Source organism: Scyliorhinus torazame, chromosome 13 (genome assembly GCF_047496885.1).
Source record: "Scyliorhinus torazame isolate Kashiwa2021f chromosome 13, sScyTor2.1, whole genome shotgun sequence".
Lineage (NCBI taxonomy): Eukaryota > Metazoa > Chordata > Chondrichthyes > Carcharhiniformes > Scyliorhinidae > Scyliorhinus > Scyliorhinus torazame.
Genome location: NC_092719.1, coordinates 89,598,757 through 89,623,901, shown reverse-complemented (window position 1 = coordinate 89,623,901; position 25,145 = coordinate 89,598,757). Strand labels below are relative to the sequence as shown.

The following is a 25,145-nucleotide window of genomic DNA, read 5'->3' as shown; positions in this document are numbered from 1 at the left end:
AGACACATTGATAGGATGCAGAACTGGGCCGAAAAATGGCAGATGGAGTTTAACCCTGATAAGTGCGAGGTGATTCAGTTTGGTAGAAAAAATTTGAATGCGGATTACAGGGTCAACGGCAGGGTTCTGAGGAATGTGGAGGAACAGAGAGATCTTGGGGTTCATGTCCGCAGATCTCTGAAGGTTGCCACTCAAGTGGATAGAGCCGTGAAGAAGGCTTCTTGTGTGTTAGCGTTTATTAACAGGGGGCTTGAATTTAAGAGCCGCGGGGTTATGCTGCAACTATACATGACCCTGTTGAGACCATATTTGGAGTATTGTGTGCAGTTCTGTTCACCTCATTTTTGGAAGGATGTGGAAGCATTGGAAAGGGTGCAAAGATTTACCAGGATGCTGCCAGGTTTGCAGGATAGGTCTTATGAGGAAAGGTTGAGGGAGCTAGGGCGTTTCTCTTTGGAGCGGAGGAGGATGAGAGGCGACTTAATGGAGGTTTATAAGATGATTAGGGGGATAGATAGAGTGGACATTCAGAGACTATTTGCTCGGGTGGATGTAGCTGTTACAAGGGGGCATAACTATAAGATTCAGGGTGGGAGATAGGAGGGATGCCCAAGGTAGATTCTTTACTGGTTAGGGTGTGGAATGGACTGCCTGCTGTGATAGTGGAGTCGGACACTTTAGGAACTTTCAAGCGGTTGTTGGATAGGCACATGGAGCACACCAGAATGCCAGGGAGTGGAATAGCTTGATCTTGGTTTCGGACAATGCTCGGCACAACATCGAGGGCCGAAGGGCTGTTTTGTGCTGTCTTATGTCCAATGGTGTGAGAACCTCATCAAGTGGTATTCACTGTCCTACACAGTGGAAGCCTTACTAGTAATAACCATATTGTACAGTGTCATTCAGACAATTAGATTGCGGAAATGGAGACGGAGAGCCTCCCGCCCCCCAGTATATACATTTAGAGCCCCGCTCCTCGGACTCCAGCAAACCCCACACTCCTTCTGAACTTTTTTCTTTAATAAATTCCGTGGTTGTTCTTTTTGTTAATAAAGTTTATTTTATGTGAATGTCAGTGATAGGCAGAAATGTGTTGCTGCTATCGGATATTTTTTGTATTGTAAGATAAGTTCTTTGATTGCAAATAGCAGCATGAGTGTAGTCTAGTTAGAGACAGGTAGAGGTTCCCCCTTTACTGAATGTTAAATGGCCCCCTAGAGATTCTTAGACACGTGTTGTTTAGGGAAATTAGGTAAATGTTTTTGGACCCATAGGACAGAGTAGAGTAGAATCTGTCCTCGGTTAAGGGTACCCGGCATCCCAAGAGAACAAAGAAGACCCAGTATTGTGATCCTTCACACTTCACGCTGAGGATCAAGAGGATGGAGTGTAGCCATCTGGAATGGCCACTTCCAATTAGGTACAGAGCAACTCGCAAAGACTGATGGGTAAAATGGACAAGTCAAGAATCAGGCAGGCTCAGAGCCTGAAATGCATATTTGGCAGCAAAGTCCAGACAGCATCGAAACTCCATCCCATTAGCATGCTAATCAGGCCGATTAGCAGGTGATGGCCCATCTTCCCCAAAACAAAGGACTGGTACTCCAGCAACCGGGACAGTCCCAGACATTTTGGCGCCACTCCCTGTCCAAGGGAAACGCAAACAATAGGGTCAATGACCGCTTGGGACACATCCAGCCACCCAGATCCCCGCCACTTATTGGCTAAGGAATCGAACAGAGTGATCAGGGATCACCCAATTAGTAAGGTCCATATCGAAGGACCCCTCAAAAGAGCGCGAAAACCCCCCGCGTATAAAGGAAGAGTTCGCCATATGTTCACTCTCTTTCGGCCTTGGTACCCCGGTCACGGCCATTGCCAACTGCAGCAACACCAGAAGCGAGTTTGAGTTCAATGCCCACTACCAGACGGGTGAGCCCAGCTGAACAGCAGTTACCACTTCGAACCAAAGAGATCCAGAATTGAACAGCGGCCACTGTTTCCTGACCTAAGCCGGGTGCCGGAAGTCAAGTACAGGTTGTCTTAGTAATAGGTGTAGTTGACTAGTAGTGTTTATGTTGCATGACTGATTATTTGTAAATAAAGTACTCTTGACCTTGAACTAACTGGTGTTTGGCTCTTTGATCGATAGCCGGTTGAAACTTGTGGTGGTATCATTTGATACCTGGCGACTCTAAGCATTCGGACATAGACAATATAGAAAGAAGGCAAATTCACTAATTGGCTTAATTGGAACAGAGCCACAGAAAAGACCAAGTAGTAGAGAAAATGCACAACACTCCCAATCGAGTTTCCCCATTCCGGCATCAACCAACGGAGGGAGAATCCTGCCCAGTACATCGCATCTCTCTGCTTGGCACACTGCAACACTTTGGCCAAAATAACTTTAGACTTTAATAATACCCTCATTCTGAAATCCATCTCAATTCATATCTGCAGGTTTTGAAACTATTTTTTTGAAAAACATCAAGGCATTTATGATTTTATAATAGTAATTACAAATTTAAACATAACTCAGTAAATAACACCCCTCCCCCAGTCAACAACCATATCCAGCCAACATGGCTTACACACACACACACAGCTCCCCAGTTGAAACTGTATTTTTAATGTGTTAATATTTCTATTCATTATTTGACTGATCTATTAAATCATTCCACCTAACCCTCCCATATTTTTTAAATGGTGTGTGTGTTTGGCTGCATGTTTGTTTTTCACCCTCCAATTTCCCTTCCTTTTTGCTCCAGTTAAAATGCTTGTTTGTCACTTATTTCTCAGTTGTGAAGGAAGACCCAATTTGAAAAACTGACTGTTTTTCGGTCTACATATCCTGACCGACGTGTTCCATGCTTCCAGATTTTTTAAAAAATGTTTCAGTTCTCTTGTATTGATGTTGATGCTGTGCTGCGGGACAGCTGTGTTACAGAAAAAGGGCTATCATCAGGAAAACACCTTGAAGGCTCCTTTTTTGGACAGAATGGCAGCAGTTCAAGCTCGTGAAGTTACTGAGTCCGCTGGGAACTAGGCTTCATGCATGCCCAGTTCTTGTGCTGTTCTTCCATGTTTGGTCACTCATAGTTTATGTCATAGAATTTACAGTGCAGAAGGAGGCCATTCGGCCCATCGAGTCTGCACCGGCCCTTGGAAAGAGCTCCCTACCCAAGTCCACACCTCCACCCTATCCCCGTAACCCAACCTAACCTCATTTGTCTCCCCGGTGATAAATCTTTCCCAGGCTTTTGGGGGATTTTGAAAGGGAATTTGCCTGCACCCCTGTACATCTGAACCTTGGACTATATCGGTATTCTTTCAAAATAAAAGATTTAAGGGTGATCCAAATGATGTGTTTAGATGGTTGAATGAGTTGATAAGGTAGATAAAGAGAAGCCATTTTCCCATTTTCTCTGGGGGCGGGGGGGCTTAAGATTGAAAAATTTATGTTAGGCGAGGACATTAAGGGTTATGGAGCCAAGGTGGGTGGATGGAGTTAAGATGCAGATCAGCAGTAATCTAACAGAGTGGCAGTATAGGCTTGAGGGGTTAAATGGCATCCTTACCTTCATTTTCTTATAAGGCCAACTATGCTGCAGAAATGGTTTTAAACCATTTCTTTCAAAATGGTTTACATCATCTTCTGGGATTTGGTAAATCCCAGCATGTTGATACTTACTTTCATTTCTATATTTTGTTCTATGGGCATGATTCCCCTCTTCAGACTTGGATTTATTATCACCTGAACTCTCCCTCTCTTCTTTTTAATTCTAAACCCCATTATTCGATTCACCAGGAGAGTAGTCCCAGCCCGGTTTCTGTGGAGTCTGTCCCAATGGAAACATTTCTTAAACTTTTCCCAATATTTGCTGCCAGCATCCCATGAATTGAAACCTCTGCAAAGATATTCTATAAGGATATAAAAAACAGCAATCTTTACCCTACCTGATCCCTGTAGGCGTCGGTGCCTGATTGGGGAACATTTCTTCCAGCAGATTGTCCTTCATTACCTCTTTTTGTTCAACCTATAAAATGAAACATGATTATAAAGCTTTCACAGCAAGCTTAGTAGTAACGAATGAATTTAAAACACGAGAAACAAAAGACCCACAACCCACAGGGGGGTGCAATTAAAGGAAGAGATAGTCCACCCTGTGTGATACAGGAGTTGGCAACTTCCCTAGTTTTTGCTCTGAATTCTCATTTGCCAGGACAGCTGCTCTCTACAGCAGTTCAACAGCTCCTCTGGCTCTTTGTTTCTCCTGCATAAAATATTTGTTAGATTTATAGAAGTTACCCCACACACCAAGAAATTAAAATTAAATCACTTTATCTCTAACAAGGCCTTTTAAAGTTAAAAGACAGGACCTCTAGGGTTGTAATCTCGGGATTACTCCCTGTGCCACGTGCCAGTGAGGCTAGAAATAGGAAGATAGAGCAGCTAAACACGTGGCTAAACAGCTGGTGTAGGAGGGAGGGTTTCCGTTATCTGGACCACTGGGAGCTCTTCCGGGACAGGTGTGACCTATATAAGAAGGACGTGTTGCATCTAAACCGGAGAGGCATAAATATCCTGGCCGCGAGGTTTGCTAGTGTCACACGGGAGGGTTTAAACTAGTATGGCAGGGGGGTGGGCACGGGAGCAATAGGTCAGAAGGTGAGAGCATTGAGGGAGAACTAGGGAATAGGGACAGTGGGGCAAAGCAGACAGGGAGAAGTTGCTGAACACAGCAGGTCTGGTGGCCTGAAGTGCATATGTTTTAATGCAAGAAGTATTACGGGTAAGGCAGATGAACTTAGAGCTTGGATTAGTACTTGGAACTATGATGTTGTTGCCATTACAGAGACCTGGATAAGGGAAGGGCAGGATTGGCAGCTAAACGTTCGAGGATTTAGATGTTTCTGGCGGGATAGAGGGGGATGTAAAAGGGGAGGCAGAGTTGCGCTACTGGTTCGGGAGAATATCACAGCTGTACTGCGGGAGGACACCTGAGAGGGCAGTGAGGCTATATGGGTAGAGATCAGGAATAAGAAGGCTGCAGTCAAAATGTTGGGGGGTTTACTACAGGCCTCCCAACAGCCAGCGGGAGATAGCGGAGCAGATAGGTAGACAGATTTTGGAAAAGAGTAAAAACAAAAGGGTTGTGGTGATTGGAGACTTCAACTTCCCCAATATTGACTGGGACTCACTTAGTGCCAGGGGCTTAGACGGGGCGGAGTTTGTAAGGAGCATCCAGGAGGGCTTCTTTTTTTTTTTTTTTTTTAAATAATATTTTATTGAAAATTTTTGGTCAACCAACACAGTACATTGTGCATCCTTTACACAACATTGTAACAATACAGATAATAATGACCTTTTTTAATTTAAACAAAAACAACAACAAATAAATAAATATTAAATAACAAAAAAAAAAACAAAAAAAACTAGCCCTAATTGGCAACTGCCTTGTCTCAGGCCACACCCCCCCCATCCCCCCCCCCCCCAAGTCCTGGGCCGCTGCTGCTGCCTTCTTTATTCTCCCCCATCTATCTTTCCGCAAGATATTCGACGAACGGTTGCCACCGCCTAGTAAACCCTTGAGTCGACCCCCTTAGGACGAACTTAATCCGCTCTAACTTTATGAACCCCGCCATATCATTTATCCAGGTCTCCACCCCCGGGGGCTTGGCTTCTTTCCACATTAGTAATATTCTGCGCCGGGCTACTAGGGACGCAAAGGCCAAAACATCGGCCTCTTTCGCCTCCTGCACTCCCGGCTCTTGTGCAACCCCAAATATAGCCAACCCCCAGCTTGGTTCGACCCGGACTCCTACTACTTTCGAAAGCACCTTTGTCACCCCCATCCAAAACCCCTGTAGTGCCGGGCATGACCAAAACATATGGGTATGATTCACTGGGCTTCTCGAGCACCTCGCACACCTATCCTCCACCCCAAAAAATTTACTGAGCCGTGTTCCAGTCATATGTGCCCTGTGTAATACCTTAAACTGAATCAGGCTTAGCCTGGCGCACGAGGACGACGAGTTTACCCTGTTTAGGGCATCTGCCCACATCCCCTCCTCAATCTCCTCCCCTAGCTCTTCTTCCCATTTCCCTTTTAGTTCGTCCATCATAGTCTCCCCTTCGTCTCTCATTTCCCTATATATATCCGACACCTTACCGTCCCCCACCCATTTCTTTGAGATGACTCTGTCCTGCACCTCTTGTGTCGGGAGCTGCGGGAATTCCCTCACCTGTTGCCTCGCAAAAGCCCTCAATTGCATGTACCTGAATGCATTCCCTTGGGGCAACCCATATTTCTCGGTCAGCGCTCCCAGACTCGCAAACTTCCCATCCACAAATAGATCTTTCAATTGCGTTATACCTGCTCTTTGCCACATTCCATATCCCCCATCCATTCCCCCCGGGGCAAACCTATGGTTGTTTCTTATCGGGGACCCCCCCAGTGCTCCGGTCTTTCCCCTATGTCGTCTCCACTGTCCCCAAATCTTCAGTGTAGCTACCACCACCGGACTCGTGGTATAGTTCCTTGGTGAGAACGGCAATGGGGCTGTCACCATAGCCTGCAGGCTGGTCCCCCTACAGGACGCCCTCTCTAATCTCTTCCACGCCGCTCCTTCCTCCTCTCCCATCCACTTACTCACCATTGAAATATTAGCGGCCCAATAATACTCACTTAGGCTCGGTAGTGCCAGCCCCCCCCTATCCCTACTACGCTGTAAGAATCCCTTCCTCACTCTCGGAGTCTTCCCGGCCCAAACAAAACCCATGATACTCTTTTCTATCCTTTTAAAAAAAGCCTTCGTGATCACCACCGGGAGACACTGAAACACAAAGAGGAATCTCGGGAGGACCACCATCTTAACCGCCTGCACCCTCCCTGCCATTGACAGTGCTACCATATCCCATCTCTTGAAATTTTCCTCCATCTGTTCCACCAATCGCGTCAAATTTAGCCTGTGCAATGTGCCCCAATTCTTAGCTATCTGGATCCCTAGGTAACGAAAGTCTCTTGTTACCTTCCTCAACGGTAGGTCTTCTATTTCTCTACTCTGCTCCCCTGGATGCACCACAAACAGCTCACTCTTCCCCATGTTCAATTTATACCCTGAAAAATCCCCAAACTCCCCAAGTATCCGCATTATTTCTGGCATCCCCTCCGCTGGATCCGCCACATATAGTAGCAGATCATCCGCATATAAAGATACCCGGTGTTCTTCTCCTCCCCTAAGTATTCCCCTCCATCTCTTGGAACCTCTCAGCGCTATCGCCAGGGGCTCAATCGCCAGTTCAAACAGTAATGGGGACAGAGGACATCCCTGCCTTGTCCCTCTATGGAGCCGAAAATATGCCGATCCCTGTCCATTCGTGACCACACTCGCCACTGGGGCCCTATACAACAGCTGCACCCATCTAACATACCCCTCTCCGAACCCAAATCTCCTCAACACCTCCCACAGATAATCCCACTCCACTCTATCAAATGCTTTCTCGGCATCCATCGCCACTACTATCTCCGTTTCACCCTCTGGTGGGGACATCATCATTACCCCTAACAACCTCCGTATGTTCGTGTTCAGCTGTCTCCCCTTCACAAACCCAGTTTGGTCCTCATGAACCACCCCCGGGACACATTCCTCTATTCTCATTGCCATTACCTTGGCCAGGACCTTGGCATCTACATTGAGGAGGGAGATTGGTCTGTAGGACCCACATTGTAGCGGATCCTTTTCCTTCTTTAAAAGAAGCGATATCGTTGCTTCTGACATAGTCGGGGGCAGTTGTCCCCTTTCCTTTGCCTCGTTAAAGGTCCTCGTCAGTAGCGGGGCGAGCAAGTCCGAATATTTTCTGTAAAATTCAACTGGGAATCCGTCCGGTCCCGGGGCCTTTCCCGTCTGCATGTTCCTAATTCCTTTCACCACTTCTTCTACCGTGATCTGTGCTCCCAATCCCATCCTTTCCTGCTCTTCCACCTTGGGAATTTCCAGCCGATCCAAAAACTCCATCATTCTCTCCCTCCCATCCGGGGGTTGAGCTTCATACAATTTTTTATAAAAAGTCTTGAACACTTCATTTACTCTCTCCGCTCCCCGCTCCGTCTCTCCATCTTCGTCTCTCACCCCCCCTATTTCCCTCGCTGCTCCCCTTTTCCTCAATTGGTGTGCCAGCAATCTGCTCGCCTTCTCTCCATATTCATACTGTACACCCTGCGCCTTCCTCCATTGTGCCTCTGCAGTGCCTGTAGTCAGCAAGTCAAATTCCACATGCAGCCTTTGCCTTTCCCTATACAGTCCCTCCTCCGGTGCTTCCGCATACTGTCTGTCCACCCTCAAAAGTTCTTGCAGCAACCGCTCCCGTTCCTTACTCTCCTGCTTCCCTTTATGTGTCCTTATTGATATCAGCTCCCCCCTAACCACCGCCTTCAACGCCTCCCAGACCACTCCCACCTGAACCTCCCCATTGTCATTGAGTTCCAAGTACTTTTCAATGCATCCCCTCACCCTTAAGCACACCCCCTCATCCGCCATTAGTCCCATGTCCATTCTCCAGGGTGGACGCCCTCTTGTTTCCTCCCCTATCTCCAAGTCTACCCAGTGTGGGGCATGATCCGAAATGGCTATAGCCGTATATTCCGTTCCCCTCACCCTCGGGATCAATGCCCTACCCAACACAAAAAAGTCTATGCGTGAATAGACTTTATGGACATAGGAGAAAAACGAGAACTCCTTACTCCTAGGTCTACTGAATCTCCACGGGTCCACCCCTCCCATCTGCTCCATAAAATCCTTAAGCACCTTGGCTGCTGCCGGCCTCCTACCAGTCCTGGACTTCGACCTATCCAGCCTTGGTTCCAACACCGTGTTGAAGTCTCCCCCCATTATCAGCTTTCCGGTCTCTAGGTCTGGGATGCGTCCTAGCATTCGCCTCATAAAATTGGCATCGTCCCAATTCGGGGCATACACGTTTACCAACACCACCATCTCTCCCTGTAATTTGCCACTCACCATCACGTATCTGCCCCCGTTATCCGCCACTATAGTCTTTGCCTCGAACATTACCCGCTTCCCCACTAATATAGCCACCCCCCTGTTTTTCGCATCCAGCCCCGAATGGAACACCTGCCCTACCCATCCTTTGCGCAACCTAACCTGATCTATCAGTTTCAGGTGCGTTTCCTGTAACATGACCACATCTGCTTTAAGTTTCTTAAGGAGTGCGAGTACTCGTGCCCTCTTTATCGGCCCGTTAAGCCCCCTCACGTTCCACGTGATCAGCCGAGTTGGGGGGCTTCCCACCCCCCCCCCTTGCCGGTTAGCCATCATCTTTTTCCAGCTTCTCGCCCAGTTCCCACGCAGCTGTATTTCTCCCAGACGGTGCCCCCCCGCCCATCCTTTCCCGTACCCTCCCCAGCAGCAGCAACCCAGTAATTCCCCCCTCCCCCCCCCCCCCCCCCCCCGCTAGCGTAATTACTCCCCCCATGTTGCTCCCAGAAGTCAGCAAACTCTTGCTGACCTCGGCTTCCCCCCGTGATCACGGCTCGCCCCGTGCGGCGCCCCCTCCTTCCTACTTCTCTATTCCCGCCATAATTATCATAGCGCGGGAACCAAGCCCGCGCCTCTCCCTCGGCCCCGCCTCCCATGGCCAACGCCCCATCTCCTCTCCCTCCCCACCTCCCCCATCACCACCTGTGGGAGAAAGAAAAGGTACCATACCGCAGGATTAATCATACAATCCCTCTTCGCCCCCCCCCCCCCCCCCCACTCGTCCCACCACTTTGTCCAAACGTTCATTTTCGTAGTCCAATCATTCCAATTTTTCTTCTACAATAAAAGTCCACGCTTCATCCGCCGTCTCAAAGTAGTGGTGCCTCCCTTGATATGTGACCCACAGTCTTGCCGGTTGCAGCATTCCAAATTTTATCTTTTTTTTGTGAAGTACCGCTTTGGCCCGATTAAAGCTCGCCCTCCTTCTCGCCACCTCCGCACTCCAATCTTGATAGACGCGGATCACCGCGTTCTCCCATTTACTACACCGAGTTTTCTTCGCCCATCTAAGGACCATTTCTCTATCCTTAAAACGGAGAAATCTCACCACTATGGCTCTGGGAGCTTCTCCTGCTCTCGATCCTCGCACCATAACTCGGTATGCTCCCTCCACCTCCAACGGACCCGTCGGGGCCTCCACTCCCATTAACGAGTGCAGCATCGTGCTCACATATGCCCCGACGTCCGCCCCCTCAACACCTTCAGGAAGGCCAAGAATCCTCAAGTTGTTCCTCCTTGCGTTGTTTTCCAGTGCCTCCAACCTCTCCACAGATCGTTTCTGGTGTGCCTCCTGCATCTCCGACTTCACCACCAGGCCCTGTATATCGTTTTCATTCTCTGCTGCTTTCGCCTTCACGACCCGAAGCTCCTGCTCCTGGGTCTTTTGTTCCTCTTTCAGCCCTTCAATCGCCTTTAATATCGGGGCCAACAACTCTTTCTTCATTTCCTTCTTTATCTCCTCCACGCAGCGTTTCAAAAACTCTTGTTGTTCAGGGCCCCATATGAAACTGCCACCTTCCGACGCCATCTTGGTTTCTGCTTGCCTTCCTTGCCGTTGTTCCAAAGGATCCGCTGCAATCCGGCCACTTTCCTCTCCTTTTTCCATCCGTGTCCAGGGGGAACACCCTTCTGGTTTACCGCACGGTGTTTTCAGCCGTTAAAATTGCCGTTGGGGCTCCTATCAAGAGCCCAAAAGTCCGTTCCACCGGGAGCTGCCGAAACGTGCGACTCAGCTGGTCATCGCCGCACCCGGAAGCTCCCAGGAGGGCTTCTTAAAACAATATGTAGACAGTCCAACTAGGGAAGGGGCGGAACTGGACCTGGTATTGGGGAATGAGCCCGGCCAGGTGGTAGATGTTTCAGTAGGGGAGCATTTCGGTAACAGTGACCACAATTCAGTAAGTTTTAAAGTACTGGTGGACAAGGATAAGAGTGGTCCTAGGATGAATGTGCTAAATTGGGGGAAGGCTAATTATAACAATATTAGGCAGGAACTGAAGAACATAGATTGGGGGCGGATGTTTGAGGGCAAATCAACATCTGACATGTGGGAGGCTTTCAAGTGTCAGTTGAAAGGAATTCAGGACCGGCATGTTCCTGTGAGGAAGAAGGATAAATACGGCAATTTTCGGGAACCTTGGATAACGAGAGATATTGTAGGCCTCATCAAAAAGAAAAAGGAGGCATTTGTCAGGGCTAAAAAGCTGGGAACAGACGAAGCCTGCGTGGAATATAAGGAAAGTAGGAAGGAACTTAAGCAAGGAGTCAGGAGGGCTAGAAGGGGGTCACGAAAAGTCATTGGCAAATAGGGTTAAGGAAAATCCCAAGGCTTTTTACACGTACATAAAAAGCAAGAGGGTAGCCAGGGAAAGGGTTGGCCCACTGAAGGATAGGCAAGGGAATCTATGTGTGGAGCCAGAGGAAATGGGCGAGGTACTAAATGAATACTTTGCATCAGTATTCACCAAAGAGAAGAAATTGGTAGATGTTGAGTCTGGAGAAAGTTGTGTAGATAGCCTGGGTCACATTGAGATCCAAAAAGACGAGGTGTTGGGTGTCTTAAAAAATATTTAGGTAGATAAGTCCCCAGGGCCTGATGGGATCTACCCCAGAATACTGAAGGAGGCTGGAGAGGAAATTGCTGAGGCCTTGACAGAAACCTTTGGATCCTCACTGTCTTCAGGGGATGTCCCGGAGGACTGGAGAATAGCCAATGTTGTTCCTCTGTTTAAGAAGGGTAGCAAGGATAATCCAGGGAACTACAGGCCGGTGAGCCTTACTTCAGTGGTAGGGAAATTACTGGAGAGAATTCTTCGAGACAGGATCTACTCCCATTTGGAAGCAAATGGACGTATTAGTGAGAGGCAGCATGGTTTTGTGAAGGGGAGGTCGTGTCTCACTAACTTGATAGAGTTTTTCGAGGAGGTCACTAAGATGATTGATGCAGGTAGGGCAGTGGATGTTGTCTATATGGACTTCAGTAAGGCCTTTGACAAGGTCCCTCATGGTAGACTAGTACAAAAGGTGAAGTCACACGGGGTCAGGGGTGAGCTGGCAAGGTGGATACAGAACTGGCTAGGTCATAGAAGGCAGAGAGTAGCAATGGAAGGATGCTTTTCTAATTGGAGGGCTGCGACCAGTGGTGTTCCACAGGGATCAGTGCTGGGACCTTTGCTGTTTGTAGTATATATAAATTATTTGGAGGAAAATGTAACTGGTCTGATTAGTAAGTTTGCAGATGACACAAAGGTTGGTGGAATTGCGGATAGCGATGAGGACTGTCAGAAGATACAGCAGGATTTAGATTGTTTGGAGACTTGGGCGGAGAGATGGCAGATGGAGTTTAATCCGGACAAATGTGAGGTAATGCATTTTGGAAGGTCTAATGCAGGTAGGGAATATACAGTGAATGGTAGAAGCCTCAAGAGTATTGAAAGTCAAAGAGATCTAGGAGTACAGGTCCACAGGTCATTGAAAGGGGCAACACAGGTGGAGAAGGTAGTCAAGAAGGCATACGGTATGCTTGCCTTCATTGGCCGGGGCATTGAGTATAAGAATTGGCAAGTCATGTTGCAGCTGTATAGAACCTTAGTTAGGCCACACTTGGAGTATAGTGTCCAATTCTGGTTGCCACACTACCAGAAGGTAGTGGAGGCTTTAGAGAGGGTGCAGAAGAGATTTACCAGAATGTTGCCTGGTATGGAGGGCATTAGCTATGAGGAGCGGTTGAATAAACTCGGTTTGTTCTCACTGGAACAAAGGAGGTTGAGGGGAGACCTGATAGAGATCTACAAAATTATGAGGGGCATAGACAGAGTGGATAGTCATAGGCTTTTCCCCAGGGTAGAGGGGTCAATTACTAGGGGGCATAGGTTTAAGGTGAGAGGGGCAAGGTTTAGAGTAGATGTACGAGGCAAGTTTTTTTACGCAGAGGGTAGTGGGTGCCTGGAACTCGCGACCGGAGGAGGTGGTGGAAGCAGGGACGAGAGTGACATTTAAGGGGCATCTTGACAAATACATGAATAGGATGGGAATAGAGGGATACGGACCCAGGAAGTGTAGAAGATTGTAGTTTAGTCGGGCAGCATGGTCGGCACGGGCTTGGAGGGCCGAAGGGCCTGTTCCTGTGCTGTACATTTTTGTTCTTTGTTTGTTCTATATACAGGACAGTAATCATGGCAGCTGCAGTTGTGAGAGATTATAATTCTGCAACTTTTCTGGAGCAAAATATACACACAAATTTTAAAAAGCTCTGTAAATATGCCATCAGTATCTCTGAATAAATAGCACATCACATTGAGCCTTCAGTTAAGCATCAACAATGGGTTGCATTACAGCCAGGTGAAAAGTGGAAGAACGGTACCTCTCTTTACATACAGCCCAAATTACTGTAACAGGCACTTTTAAAAGGACATGTCTGTCAATTTGGTGAGTGTTGCAGTGTTTAAGTGCTGTGACTCTAAAAGGCGAAGCTCTTAAAAAAATACATGAGAGAAAATTGTATTTCTTGTACTTAACATGACATAAATATCATCTTTGGTTCTTCTGTTCTGCTTGGCCTGGAGAAAAATATTTTCTCCACACAATTTTTTTTGACTCATCACAAATTGACCAATTACCAAATATGGACACAGCAGGTTTATTCCAGGTTCACAGTTTAGGCATGATTAGATTATACCTGGAAGAGTTCCTTTCTTAGCCTGGGTTCATTGTCCAAAGTGATTGCATCTAAATGGCTTGTTCCACACCCAATTGAACACACAGTTGCCGTCTGGATATTTTATGAATGTTTCAAGATATGGGGCCATTCACATTTAAGGCAGCATGGTAGCACAAGTGGATAGCACTGTGGTGTCACAGCGCCAGGGTCCCAGGTTCGATTCCCCGCTGGGACACTGTCTGTGCGGAGTCTGCACGTTCTCCCCGTGTCTGCGTGGGTTTCTCCTGGTGCTCCAGTTTCCTCCCACAGTCCAAAGACGTGCAGGTTAGGTAGATTGGCCATGATAAATTGCCCTTAGTGACCAAAATGGATAGGAGGGATTATTGGGTTACGGGGATAGGGTGGAAGCGAGGGCTTAAGTGGGTCGGTGCAGACTTGATAAGCCGAATGGCCTCCTTCTGCACTGTATGTTCTATGTTCTCCAAAGTGGCTGTCTTTGATAAGTTCTTCTAGACAGCCTGACTGTTTGGAACTTGGAACGCTGTTATGCCAGCTGTTATAAATCACTAAAATACTGTTGCTCAATCTTTTACAATTTAATCCGTGGTTTCAGTCCAATGTCACATTCAATATAAAGCTAAGTAGTTGCCAAATACTGCATTCACTGAACTCCAATTCACCAATGCAACATTCTACACACAAGGATTTGTTTCTTTTTCACCTCCGTTCCAGGTATTTATCTCCAATCCTAAACAATTTTATACAGAAGAATTGCACTCAAAACTAAAGGTAAAGTCCAAAGATGTGCAGGATAGGTGGAGTTACGGGGATAGGGCGTGGGTGTGGGTCTGGTTAGGGTGCTCTTTCGGAGTGTCAGTGGGGCAAATGGCCTCTTTCTGCACTGTAAGGATTCTATGATAAACAACAAAAGATATACATACACCAGCAAGGTTAGAAAAACCAAGTCAAGGTTGAAAGAATGGATGATCAAAGATTTAAAGAATACAACGATTGTATGCAGTTAATTTTCCAACATTCAATTCAAATTAGCAAAGGATTAAAGGAGTACTTACAAAAAAATTTCAGGGTTACTAATAATCCTGAAACTGGAATCACTGTCAGATTTCCTTACTTGTTACACCTGTCAATTATAGTTAAATGTTTGAGTCCCTAAAGTTGGGAGAAAGTTCACAAAAAAGCCTAAAATTTCATTCAAGTACAGCAAAAATAAACCGTGAAGTTTTGCAGTGCCTAAATCACTGACAAATACTGCAGGCTAACAACAAAATGCTAACCAACGACATTTTATACTTGACAAATCCAGGAGATAGGAGGGCAGAAAAATGAAGGCAAATCTGAAGAACAGCAACTTACTCAATGTGCTGTTGTGATCTCATTTTGAAAAATAGAAACTGATTTGCAGGATTTGTACATATACTAATTTAAGTCAGGACTAATTATCAAATTTATACTAGGGAGTTCCAGAAAGTTCTGGTTTCATTCAATGAGTTACCCTCAACTGTAGCAAAGAGAAAAAAAATCCCAAATGCTGGACATGTCCAGGTACGTGAGCATTTACCAAGTTAGGTTAATGAGTATGGTGCCTATACTTTGAGATGAGACTTTAAGGATCAACAAGGGCAACTATGTGCAGAGCCACAAGAGTTGGGTGAGATCCTGAATGAATATTTCTCATCGGTATTCACGGTGGAGAAAGGCATGGATGTTAGGAAACTAAGGGAAATAAATAGTGATGTCTTGAGAAGTGTGCATATTACAGACGAGGAGGTGCTGGAAGTCTTAAAGCGCATCAAGGTAGATAAATCCCCGGGACCTGATGAAATGTATCCCAGGATGTTGTGGGAGGCTAGGGAGGAAATTGCGGGTCCCCTAACCGAGATATTTGAATCATCGGCAGCCACAGGTGAGGTGCCTGAAGATTGGAGAGTGGCGAATGTTGTGCCCTTGTTTAAGAAGGGCAGCAGGGAAAAGCCTGGGAACTACAGACCGGTGAGCCTAACGTCTGTAAAAGGTAAGTTGCTAGAAGGTATTCTGAGAGACAGGATCTACAAGCATTTAGAGAGGCAAGGACTGATTCGGGGCAGTCAGCATGGCTTTGTGCGTGGAAAATGATGTCTCACAAATTTGATTGAGTTTTTTGAGGGAGTGACCAAGAAGGTAGATGAGGGCAGTGCAGTAGACGTTGTCTACATGGACTTTAGCAAAGCCTTTGACAAGGTACCGCATGGTAGGTTGTTGCAGAAGGTTAAAGCTCACGGGATCCAGGGTGAGGTTGCCAATTGGATTCAAAATTGGCTGGACGACAGAAGGCAGAGGGTGGTTGTAGAGGGTTGTTTTTCAAACTGGAGGCCTGTGACCAGTGGTGTGCCTCAGGGATCGGTGCTGGGTCCACTGTTATTTGTGATTTATATTAATGATTTGGATGAGAATTTAGGAGGCATGGTTAGTAAGTTTGCAGATGACACCAAGATTGGTGGCACAGTGGATAGTGAAGAAGGTTATCTAGGATTGCAACGGGATCTTGATCAATTAGGCCAGTGGGCCGACGAATGGCAGATGGAGTTTAATTTAGATAAATGTGAGGTGATGCATTTTGGCAGATCGAATCAGGCCAGGACCTACTCAGTTAATGGTATGGCGTTGGGGAGAGTTATAGAACAAAGAGATCTAGGAGTACAGGTTCATAGCTCCTTGAAGGTGGAGTCGCAGGTGGACAGGGTGGTGAAGAAGGCATTCGGCATGCTTGGTTTCATTGGTCAGAACATTGAATATAGTAGTTGGGACGTCTTGTTGAAGTTGTACAAGACATTGGTACGGCCACACTTGGAATACTGTGTGCAGTTCTGGTCACCCTATTATAGAAAGGATATTATTAAACTAGAAAGAGTGCAGAAAAGATTTACTAGGATGTTGCCGGGACTTGATGGTTTGAGTTATAAGGAGAGGCTGGATAGACTGGGACTTTTTTCCCTGGAGCGTAGGAGGCTTAGGGGTGATCTTATAGAGGTCTATAAAATAATGAGGGGCATAGATAAGGTAGATAGTCAACATCTTTTCCCAAAGGTAGGGGAGTCTAAAACTAGAGGGCATAGGTTTAAGGTGAGAGGGGAGAGATTCAGAAGGGCCCAGAGGGGCAATTTCTTCACTCAGAGGGCAGTGAGTGTCTGGAATGGGCTGCCAGAGGTAGTAGTAGAGGCGGGTACAATTGTGTCTTTCAAAAAGCATTTAGATGGTTACATGGGTAAGATGGGTATAGAGGGTTATGGGCCAAGTGCGGGCAACTGGGACTAGCTTAATGGTAAAAACTGGGCGGCATGGACTGGTTGGGCCGAAGGGCCTGTTTCCATGCTGTAAACTTCTATGATTCTATGATTCTATGGTAGACAATAACCTGCATCGCTGTTTTGCAGATGTTGACCGACTTGCTTTGCATTTCTAGTATTCGGTTTTTATTTTAGAAAGTATGTGCAGCCTTTTAACAGGTTGCAACAAATAGTTATCATCCAAAATTCTGAAACAAAAACTAGATGATCTGGTAATATTCTATTACTGTTTGTACAATCCTACAGTGTGCTGCGTGCAAATTGGCTGCCACATTTCCTACATTTACAGCACTGACCATCATTCAAAAGTACTTAATTGGCTGTAAAGTGCTTTGCGAAGTCTGGTGGTTGTGAAAGCCTATACATATATAAAATGGGTGTGTTTCAAATTACTAGCTTTCGGTGCACTGCTCCTTCCTCAGGTGAACGAAGAGGTAAAGACTGTACATCTGTAAAGACTTAATTTCCTGCAAATGCTCGCAAAGTATCGTCTTGCATCTTTGACTTTGTCTATATAAATGTTTTTGGAATCTACCTCTTCATTCACCTGAGGAAGGAGCAGTGCTCTGAAAGCTAGTGATTTGAAACAAACCTGTTGGACTTTAACCTGATGTTGTAAGACTGTGCTCACCCCAGTCCAACGCCGGCATCTCCACATCATATATAAAATGTACACACATACATTAGTGGTAGAAATCTGCCATCTCCCTTGTATGCACCAGCGCTCCACATTTGAAACATATCCACATATCCTCCAGCAGACCATGCCCCATGTGTAATCAAACTGCCAGTCACTGTATGGTGTGCTGTACATGTTTAAAATGTAGGTGCATGTGAGAGGAAGATGGATTAGTGCACAAAGGAGAAAGGAATAGAAGATATCACTCAGAGCGAGATGAAGTATGGTGGTAGGAAGCTTACATTGAGCATCAATAACAGTTCTTGACCAACTGGGCCAAATGATCTGTTCCTGTACTGTACATTCCACGTAAATGGCTCATGTTACTAGATGATTTCTCAGTGACATTCTAATGATATTCCTCTCTTCCACTGTAGCAGATGCTAACTCAACTAAACAAATAGATGAACCCCTGAAGGAGAAGGTGAATGTCCACCCGAGAGCATTCACTGTCTAAGATCACCATGAATCATTTGCAGACTCTGAAATCTTATCACATCAGGAATACTCCAACAATTTTTTATTGTTTTTTGTAAGCTGTAGAATAGTGACCCACGCCGGCAGGACTTTGCAATCCATGACATGATCACTTACCTTTAATGCGAAAGAGGAGCCTGCTTGGTTCTCACAATGTCACTCCAATCAGTTTCACAGGAGGAGAGGGCAAGCACATACCAGGTGCAGATTTTAGCAGTTTCCTTTGAGCCAACTTCTTCTTTGGGAGAATGGAAAATCCAACAACCCACATATAGGTCATCGTGAAGGGCAATAGCAACAAAATGCTTGTTTTACTCAGCACTGCATATTCCTGGGAGATACTAATCCAGAATTCTGAAAGCCTCGTGGTTTTTGGCGTGTTTTTTAATGTGCTGTCACAGGCAAGGTGCAGCAGCGTAGTCTATTAATTTGGAGTCAGCTGTAAGTTAATAATGGACTCTGGGGACTCAACCTCAAAAGGAGCTTTTCACCCACCACATCTCTTTCAAATTCTGAAACTTCTCTCATTTATCAGTAAATTCTCTGCACATAACACACATAGAAACATTGAAGTTTACAGCATGGAAACAGGCCCTTCGGCCCAACCAGTCCATGCCGCCCAGTTTTTAACCATTCAGCTAGTCCCAGTTGCCCGCACTTGGCCCATAACCCTCTATACCCATCTTACCCATGTAACTATCTAAATGCTTTTTAAAAGACACAATTGTACCCGCCTCTACTACTACCTCTGGCAGCACATTCCAGACACTCACTACCCTCTGAGTGAAGAAATTGCCCCTCTGGGCCCTTCTGAATCTCTCCCCTCTCACCTTAAACCTATGCCCTCTAGTTTTAGACTCCCCTACCTTTGGGAAAAGATGTTGACTATCTACCTTATCTATGCCCCTCATTATTTTATAGACCTCTATAAGATCACCCCTAAGATCACCCCTAAGCCTCCTACGCTCCAGGGAAAAAAGTCCTAGTCTATCCAGCCTCTCCCTATAACTCAAACCATCAAGTCCCGGCAACATCCTAGTAAATCTTTTCTGCACTCTTTCCAGTTTAATAATATCCTTTCTATAATAGGGTGACCAGAACTGCACACAGTATTCCAAGTGTGGCCGTACCAATGTCTTGTACAACTTCAACAAGACGTCCCAACTCCTGTATTCAATGTTCTGACCAATGAAACCAAGCATGCCGAATGCTTTCTTCACCACCCTGTCCACCTGCGACTCCACCTTCAAGGAGCTATGAACCTGTACTCCTAGATCTCTTTGTTCAATAACTCTCCCCAACGCCATACCATTAACTGAGTAGGTCCTGGCCTGATTCGATCTGCCAAAATGCATCATCTCACATTTATCTAAATTAAACTCCATCTGCCATTCGTCGGCCCACTGGCCTAATTGATCAAGATCCCGTTGCAATCCTAGATAACCTTCTTCACTATCCACTGTGCCACCAATCTTGGTGTCATCTGCAAACTTACTAACCATGCCTCCTAAATTCTCATCCAAATCATTAATATAAATCACAAATAACAGTGGACCCAGCACCGATCCCTGAGGCACACCACTGGTCACAGGCCTCCAGTTTGAAAAACAACCCTCTACAACCACCCTCTGCCTTCTGTCGTCCAGCCAATTTTGAATCCAATTGGCAACCTCACCCTGGATCCCGTGAGCTTTAACCTTCTGCAACAACCTACCATGCGGTACCTTGTCAAAGGCTTTGCTAAAGTCCATGTAGACAACGTCTACTGCACTGCCCTCATCTACCTTCTTGGTCACCCCCTCAAAAAACTCAATCAAATTTGTGAGACATGATTTTCCACACACAAAGCCATGCTGACTGCCCCAAATCAGTCCTTGCCTCTCTAAATGCTTGTAGAACCTGTCTCTCAGAATACCTTCCAGCAACTTACCTACTACAGACGTTAGGCTCACCGGTCTGTAGTTCCCAGGCTTTTCCCTGCTGCCCTTCTTAAACAAGGGCACAACATTCGCCACTCTCCAATCTTCAGGCACCTCACCTGTGGCTGCCGATGATTCAAATATCTGTGTTAGGGGACCCGCAATTTCCTCCCTAGCCTCCCTCAACATCCTGGGATACATTTCATCAGGTCCCGGGGATTTACGAGGCAGGATTCTCCACTGTTACGGCGGCAGTGCACCTATGCCCGGGGATTTCCCGACGGCATGGGGCTGCCACATGGGGAACCCCACTGACCGGCTGGCGGACGGAGAATCCCACTGAAGGACTTTGCGCCCGTAATTGCATTGGCACAATTGGCAAAACCAAATCATCTTTTACTGCTTTGTTCCCGAGTCAATTTTCTTTTTTGTAGGCTGTTAACCAGAGGCCCTGGAATTCTGTACAGAGCTAACAGTAGCACTGCTCGGTCTTGCCCTGGACTTTCCAGAGCAGCTCTCTCCAACAGATTAGATGTGAGATCCTGGCCAGTAGGTACTCATTGTTATGGGTTTAGAGAACCCCAAGGTATATCATGGAGTTCACCTGACCCACAACTTTTAATAGATTGTGGTATGGGGAGCACACGGCTCACTCTACATGTATGGTATAGCAGAAAATGGACCAGTGGTTTTTAAAACGAAACAATGTTTTTTCTATGAACTCAAGTTAGCCTTTCAAAAACAAACAGTGAACATCTTAGCAACCAGTAAATCAAATACACCCCCCAAAGAATACAACATTAAATAACCTCTATGTTATCCTTTTACCATCCAAAAGACTTAACAAACCTCCAAACAGGAGCACATCAGGGTTTATTCAAGACTGAAAACATTTATACTTCTTCTGAATTCACCAAATGATCCACAGATAGTTTTTCATGGCAGAGATCAACAGCAGTGCAGCTCAGAGACACCCAAGCTTTCTCAAACTGAAACTAAAAAAGCAGAAGTGGAGCTCAGCTCCACCCACACTCTGACATCACTCCAGTAACATGAGCAGCTCCATTTCTTAAAGGTACATTTCTTAAACACCCATTTCTTAAAGGGTACTCTCACATGACAACATCCTATTTGCGTCTCTGGCCATCTCTTACTTGTAAGGAAATGATTCATCTTCACAGTCCTCTTGTCTTGCATGCCAGTAGCTAAAAAATGGAACAAGCTCTCCTCCATGATTTGGTGCCAAAAGCACGTGTAACCTGCTCATCGCTGCGCTTCTGGCCACAGTCACCTTTCCTTCTCATTTAAAAGGTAGCCGTCATTATTTTTTTTAAAAATAAACATTTTATTGAGGTATTTTTGGTATTATAACAACACAATAAACAATGTTTATAAACTCCACATCATCCCAATTTGGCGTATACATTTACTAATACCACCTGCACTCCCTCCAGTTTCCCACTGACCACAACATACCTACCTCCCACATCCGAATCTATTCTACCCGTCTCAAACACCACCCGCTTATTGATCAGGATCACGCCTCTCTCGTCTTTGAATCCAGTCCCGAATGCAAGACCTGACTGACCCAGTCTTTCCTCAATCTAATCTGGTCAGTTACGCTAATGTGAGTCTCCTGCAACATTACCACGTCCGCCTTCAGTCCCCGAAGACACACGAATACACGTGCCCTCTTGACCGGCCCATTTAATCCTCGAGCATTCCAGGTGATCATGCCTAGTTGGGGGGCTCATTGCCCCCCCTTTCGCCGATCAGCCATCCCCTTTTTTGGGCCCGCCTCCAGCCCATGCTCTGCGCCTCCACCGCCCCGCCCCCAGACAGCCTCCGCCCCCACCCGCCTCTCTGTCCCTTGGCCCAAGTCCCTCCCTCGTCAGAACATTTTCCGCCCCACCCCCCCCAATAACAACACTCTGTAACCCAACCTCTTTAATAAACCAAACATATGCACCCCCCCCCCCCCCACTGCGCTTCCGTGAGCTAGCCCGCCCAGCTAGCTTGGTGGCCCCTATCCCTGGCGCCGGATCGTCTCCCATCTATTGTTCCCTCCCCCTCCGCTCATACAAACATACTCCAACATCAAACAATTCCCACACAATTGCCCGACAGAAAAACACCAAAATCTAAACAAGCACACTTCCATCCCCCAACAGTGCAAATGAAAACCTGAACTCACTCAGCTCTGTCACTCGTCCCAAATCAACACAGAAGGCATTACAAACAGCTTCCACAAAACGAAAAACAAGAAACTTTTTTTTTTTTTTTTTAAAAAGAACAGAGAAACCAAAAGAAAAAAAAACATGAACGCTGCAGCAAAGTTCAAAAGTTCTCAGTCCACCACCAGTCCTTTCCTTTTCACGAAGTCCAGCACGTCCTCAGGCGACTCAAAATATAAGTGCTGTTCCTCGTGCGTGACGGAAACAACAGTCCGAACTTCACCTTTTTCTTGAAAAGGATCGACCTAATCTGGTTGAAGCCTGCTCTTCTCCTGGCCACCTCCACACTCAGGTCTTGGTAAACCCGCAGGATACTCTTGTCCCACTTACAGCTCCATGTCTGCTTGGCCCACTGTAGAATGCGCTCCTTATCCAAGTACCTGTGGAATCTCACCACCATTGCCCTCGGGGGGGGGGGGGGGGGGGGTCTGTAGCCGTCAGTATTAATATAAATGCTCCTGCGATCAGGGCCACCGTGGGAACACCGCCACCGATCGCTCTAATTGGAATGCATTGCTCTCAATTTAAATTAAATGAAAGATCATTGCTTCCAGCACTATGCCCCATTCTGTTATTTGTGTGGTTTAATGCAGATTGTTAATCAATTTCTAATCAGTATATAATTGTTTAAATATATAATTGGATTTTTGACGCGATCAAGGCTGAAAATGTTATGGGATAATCCATGAAAATCACTTACCCAACTGTACTCCGTTTGTCTGCGCCTGGTTATTACAGGAGTCTTGGTCTTGCTTGTAAACAGCTCCTTATTTTCACTTAGGATCTCTGAATAATCAAAAGGCAAGTACACGGGTAAATAATCCACTACGTTCTATAACTACTCTCCGATCACAGAAATCTTCTGAGCTGTCAACACACCTGATCTCTCTATCACAAGGAAAAACAAGCAGCAGTTTAGACAGCAGTTTCACAGCACTGGACCAGTCAAACCTGGATAACTAACAGGGAGAATTCAAATCATTTAGTTGAGGTTGAAAACAAATTTCGTAGTGCTAATGCAAACTGGATCAATGGGAAAGCTTGTAAGGTACTATATACAATTAAAGGTTGGTTTTATCGACCTAAAATGATAACTCCGTTATCTCTTCACAGATGCCCATGCAAGTTGCGTATTTCCAGCATTTTGTTTTTACTTGCGGGCTCAAAATTCTATGGAGTGAAGATAAAGGGCTAATTTATACTTGAATCAGCTTTAAACACCAGCCTGCTATTCCATTGCCAATCTATTGATTCAGCTGAACTCCATTAGATGTGACATAAACAAAATTAAACTTCAGAAATACTCCATCAAGTTTTATATACATTTATAAATCATTGGTTAGGTTACATTTAAATACGGTGCTTGATTACTGTCACCTTGCTTTAGGGAGGATGGGGTTGTTGCTAACTTTGCCTTCGTTTAATTGCTCTGTTTTATCACCTTTGCTCTCGAATCGCCAGGTATCTTTATGATACCGCCACGTGGTTCAAGTCCGAGTAATGATCAATAATCCAATACACCGCTTACTAAGATTTAAATCAAAGCACATTTATTATACACAGCAATCACTACTCATGTATAAATTCTACATCTAAGCTACTTCTACGACTAACAGGCCAATACTTAACTTGGAATTGGCCCACCAGGTCAGGGAAACGAATGGCCTTTCGTTCGGGTTCTGAGCCTGCGGGATTCGAAGTTGGTACAGATTGGTAGCTAGGAGCGCCTATCTCGTAGCGAGCGTTGAAGTAAGACTTACTACATTTCAGCGATCGCTGGACCGGTCACTGTCGAGAGTTGGTTCGCGTTGCTGAATGACCCGGTCAAGCAGAGGGCAGATTTGAACTTGGGCTGGATTCTTATAGTCCCCAGGGGCTTCCCGCCTTTCGGGGCGGACCCTGTACCTGGTTAATCACTTGGTTCGATTTTCTCCAATGCTGGAGCGGTTCCCTGATCGATGGGTGGTCTTGAGGTGGTCGTTCACCTCCCATTGTGTAGGCTTCTGCTGGCGCCACGGAGTCTGGTTTGGCTTTATGTATCTAAATGTTGCTCATTGTTCCCGAGGATTGCTCATTAATATGTAGATGGCTGGTGTTTTGTTATGCTGATGGTTGCCGGTATCGATCAGAGGGCAGTAGAGCGGAGCTGCTGATTGGCCGTTGCAGGGGAAATTTGCATACGTCCGTGTGCTCACCCTAACTTGGAGGCGTACCTGAACAAGAGACCCTAGCTGTTCAAGTGAAGGCAAGCATCCAGCAGAGGGCAGTAGAGCAGAGCTGCTGATTGGCCGTTGCAGGGGAAATTTGCATACGTCCGTGTGCTCACCCTAACTTGGAGGTGGTTTGTGGAGGAGCTCTTGTCAAGTGACACTTAAACCCGAAACACTTCTTCAGTGTTTCCCTCCCTACCCCCTCCTCTAACCAAAAAAACAACCGCTGTAAGGATCAAGAGGAAGTCACAGCCTGCAGGTAAGGGATTGGCTGGTGACTGGTAAGTAGTTTTTATTTATTTTCCCTCAGGTGTTATCGTGCGGGGCGCAGTGGTTGCTGAGTGAGTGCTTGCTGAGAAGGGGAGTGAATAACAGGTAAGCTCTTTCTTTCTTTTTTTTTATCTAGGGGGGCTGACAGGGAAGGTAGTGCAATGTTCCTCCTGCAGAATGTTTGAGGTGAGGGACGCCGTCAGTGTCCCTGCTGATTTCATCTGTGGGAAGTGCACCCATCTCCAGCTCCTCAAAAACCGTGTTAGGGAACTGGAGCTGGAGTTGGATGAACTTC

General features: G+C 46.2%; 1 protein-coding gene across 1 annotated transcript in view; it reads right to left on the bottom strand.

Moving 5' to 3' along the window:
- Positions 1–25,145, bottom strand: part of LOC140388181 (lamina-associated polypeptide 2, isoforms beta/gamma-like) — a 61,165-nt gene that overhangs the window by 21,318 nt on the left and 14,702 nt on the right. Inside the window, exons 3-4 of the mRNA XM_072471943.1 lie at positions 23,071–23,156; positions 3,958–4,037 (exon numbers count right to left, since the gene is read on the bottom strand). Of these exons, the coding sequence (XP_072328044.1) occupies positions 3,958–4,037; positions 23,071–23,156 (166 nt within the window). The remainder of the gene's footprint in view (positions 1–3,957; positions 4,038–23,070; positions 23,157–25,145) is intronic.